At 35.0% G+C, this 4,192-nt stretch overlaps 1 protein-coding gene across 1 annotated transcript in view; it reads right to left on the bottom strand.

Annotated features, from left to right (window-relative positions):
• LOC105509340 (putative tripartite motif-containing protein 49B) overlaps window positions 1-3,921 on the bottom strand; it is a 5,295-nt gene extending 1,374 nt beyond the window's left edge. Inside the window, exons 1-4 of the mRNA XM_011938544.1 lie at window positions 3,907-3,921; window positions 2,469-2,699; window positions 1,737-1,759; window positions 779-869 (exon numbers count right to left, since the gene is read on the bottom strand). Of these exons, the coding sequence (XP_011793934.1) occupies window positions 779-869; window positions 1,737-1,759; window positions 2,469-2,699; window positions 3,907-3,921 (360 nt within the window). The remainder of the gene's footprint in view (window positions 1-778; window positions 870-1,736; window positions 1,760-2,468; window positions 2,700-3,906) is intronic.
• Between the last annotated feature and the right edge of the window lie 271 nt (window positions 3,922-4,192).

Raw genomic sequence — 4,192 nt, 5'->3', positions numbered from 1 at the left:
CTGTTATCAAGATCATGGTTTAGAAATGTTTCTTATTCTTAAAAGCTAGTGCTATCATTTTGGAAAGAATGTGAAGATTTTCACTTACTCAAGAACTGCTCTAGATATCTGTATAAAAATGCATATGTACATAAGTGACCATTTAAAGAAGATTTCCGCAAAATCTTTGACCAGTCTCTCTGTGGTCCTCCATGCTAGCTCTGGACTGAAGCTGGATGTTAGACTTAACATGTAGCTCCTCATATTGCAATTAAATTGAACTTATTTTCATTTGTAACTTTTCTTATATTCACAAGATGATTTCTTCCTTTTAAAATGTTTGCAATATATGAATATGCACCGATTTAAAAAATACAAAAACCCCAAGAATCTCCAGTAAACGATATTCCCCCAAAGAACAGTTCTTAGCAGTTCAAATGAATACACTTAAGAAATGTACAATTTTTTATTTAACATTAAATGATTCACCTTCATTCTGAGCATTATTTCATTTGCTCCTTTTTAAAATTTGCTACCCTACTCCTTTTTCCCATTATATAACTCAATACGTCTTATGCCAGAAAGTGTTTGTTTTTCACTGTCTTTCAAACTTAATGCTACAAATCTGACTATAAATACAGACACAGACACCAAAGGATTACATGGTTATTTTGTTCACTTATGTCTTAAAAGAAGTAAAATATTTGATAAAGTATGAAATATTACCTATGTGATCCTAACAATAATAATATTTAGATAAAGTGGGAGTGCTGCCTGTGGGTGGAGACTTACCTCGGAATTGGTTGAGCCTGTTCATCAGTCCAGTGATGGGCCCTGAACTGAGCTCTAGATACAGAGGCTGGGGCATATGTAGCATTACGGACTCAGTCCTGCAAGGAAAAACGTGCAGTTACAACATCTACAGCCATAAAGTAAATAAGAATCACTATTTGTATGTAAAAGACATTTCATGAGAATCCTTTGATTCTACACATTTGATAATTCAAAAATTATTACTTCCTTTTTGAAATTAACTCTTATTTACAGTTTCTAAATTTTAAAGCATGATGGAAGAGTCTAAGTTAGAATTCAATCTGATCCTTCTTTTTTTTTTTTTTTTGCCCCAATTTGTAAGGTTCCTCAGCCTTATGGCCTTGAGAATATTTAGAAATGAAATTCTGAGTTCCACTTCTGGGCAGGCTCTCCTGACATCTTTGTCTAAAATAGTGGGGTTCTGGGGAGACTGCTGCATTCACTGCTTCCTTTTCAACATAGAAGATGTGAAACTTGTTCTAGGCAGGGAGATCTGCCTTTTAGCAAAGAGCTTCCCTAGAGACTTATACATTTCTAACACTCCACAGTTTTTTTCGATCTATTTTTCAGAACTCTTAACTGATATGTTTATATGTGTAAAAAACAAAACATCAACACATTTTCACTGCTGAAATACTTCTCCCTCTTCTCTCCTGCTTCCTCTAGTGACTTTCTCACCATCCATGAAACAAAGCTCTATCTTTCACCTATGCAGGATTTTAAGCAATAAAACAAATCAGGAATAAAAATGTTTGTTTTAGTTCAGTCTTCTTTTATTCATGTGTTTACTTTGTGGCCTTGTCTTTTAAGGTGTGGGAACAAAAGTAGATGCAAAAAAACGTGGTATCAATATCTTAATTATTTATGCCATGACTTTAGTAGAGCCTGCTTTGATATTTGTGGAATCTGAAAGAACATATGCTAAAATCTAGGTACACTCTCACCTGTTTAATAAGTCTCCAAAACCCTGTAAAAAAAAATAAGAAAGAGTTAGTGCATTTGAAAAGATGCATCCGTCACTAAGTTCAGTGTGAGATTTGTAGTCAGTTTCTGAAGATATTATTGCCCTACCACCTTCTCTTCTGGAAAGCCTTTTCTGGTTTTTCTATAATAAAAAACCCAGTCAGTTATATTGTCATTAATTAACGTCCTGGGAAAGTCTGAGTCTTGAAGACATTCTACAAATAAGTGAATGGAGAAGAGGCCCAGAGGATCTGTGCTCTGTGGTAACCTTGAAAAACCTACTCAGTCATCTTTAGCTGAACCAATTACCCAAATGTATGGACCCCAAAATAATGTTAATGTGAGCCTAGATTCCCCAAAAATCTGATCTTGCCATGTCTCCAAATTAATCTAAATGTAAATGAATCAGTCACTATTTTATACATGTTTAACAACCCGAAGTATATTATTGACTTAGATGGGGAATATTTCTTGGGGTTGTTGCCTTGACCATTCCACAAAGTTTTGTGGCTGGTGGATAAAGTAGGAGGGACCTTTGGCCAGGTAGAATCCCTTGGCGGGGCTATGTTCTCCCAATAAAGTAGCATTAGGTATGCAAATGTGTTTTTGGAAACACATCATGGAAATAAAGGTAGGGAGATGGATTTCAGCCACGAGGAAAATACCTATACATGTGAACATTCAAAAACCTGAACCACATTGTGGGTTCGTACCTGAAGTAGCTCCAAATTTGGTTTATGGCACATTTCCTTCAGCTCCTCATACATTCCTTTTAAAATCTCCCTCCTATGAGCCATTTTGGCTTTACTTAAATGAAGTTGATGAAAAATATCTTTCCTCTTCTTTTTCAGCATCTCCAAATTGTGTTTTTCTTCTTCATGTTGAAATGCAGGAGTCTTCGGATACTCAGCTCTAATTGCTTCTAGCCCTAAATTCACATAATCCTGCAACGATAATGGGTTAGTCAAAAGAGAAATGTATTTATCTATCTCCTATGAAATCTCACTGATTCCTTTTGTTTCTCGAACATCCAGTAGTTTAAACCTTAGTCTTGCCAGTTCTTAGAATCCACAAAATTTTGTTCCTTTCCTTTCTTTCCGCATGAAGATCAACGTAGATGTATCTGCCAATTACATTAAATTTATTCAAGATAATGTGTCTTCTAAGACAGTTAGAAATTAAAAAAAAAAACACACACAATTTGAATTTCACTATTCCAACCTATATTATGGAAAAGTAAGAAGAGTACATGCTTAAGAATTGGAGTATAAAGCTATAGTTACTAGAAAGGAAATAATTATTTCTATTTCATTGATACACGACAAGTTGCTTAAACTCATTATATGTGAAATTACCTTAGACTAGCATGTCCGGCTAAATGCATTTCACCCAGCAAAACCTATCCTAATAAGGTTGCATTTATGATTTGGCCATCTTTGCCTCTCTGAATTCATTTCCTTCCGTTCTTTCTCTAACTCATCCCAATCTGAAACATAGAATTCTTTATGATTCTTCAGGCCTCCAAATGTACACAGACTCAAAATTACTGCATATATGCTGTTCTCTCCAACTAGAATTATATAGATACACACAAACACACACATACATATGTATACATATATACACACTCATGGTCCACATATATATCCCTACACACATTTCTGTTCCCTCTCCTCCTCAAAACTTTGTTTCAATTTGAATTTTTCAGTGAGGCTTTTTTCTGACCACCCTATTTAAAACTCAGACACTCATCTCCAGTTTCTGGCCTCTATTGTCCTTTTCTACTTCCTTGCTTGATTATTCACCAACAAAAAACCTTCCACACTCAAATACGTCATGCATTGCATGTATTTGCATATTGACCATTTGACTCTCTCATTTGGGTTGTATGTTTGTGAGGACAAAAGTGCTTCCTTTCTTCTTTACTAGTATATTTTCTAGTTTAATCTTCAACGTAGACTAGGTTCTCATGAAATACTTTTCAACAAACTAATATTAGCTATCATACCCTCAATATATATGTCCACAAAGAGAAAATTATTTATAATATTTTTCTGAAGTCCTCAGAGTTCTACTTATATTTAGATACTAGTTCCCATATTTCTGGTATGTTTATATGTCTCCCTCAAGACCAAAATCTGTGTTTCTCACCACTTTTCTCAACATATCGTATTATTCAATATTAATTAGTTGAGATTCTTAATTTCATGGTTTCCCTAGATTTCCCCTGTCACTTTTTCTGCCTCAAATTTTCCATACAATTCCAAACACTACTCGTCCATCAGCATTCAGATTAATGCTGACCCAGCCTCAGAAGGTTCACTTGAGCTTTCCATGACTGCCAAATAAATCTTGTGCCTAGCGTTTATCCAACCAGCACATACAGAATGCTGTGAGATGGCCCAGTTTCTTGTATCTGTTTGTGTACAGCTACAGG

The sequence above is a fragment of the Colobus angolensis genome, unplaced genomic scaffold (genome assembly GCF_000951035.1).
Source record: "Colobus angolensis palliatus isolate OR3802 unplaced genomic scaffold, Cang.pa_1.0 Scaffold174, whole genome shotgun sequence".
Lineage (NCBI taxonomy): Eukaryota > Metazoa > Chordata > Mammalia > Primates > Cercopithecidae > Colobus > Colobus angolensis.
The sequence above is the reverse complement of the archived record's forward strand: the minus strand, read 5'-3'. Positions and strand labels throughout refer to the sequence as shown.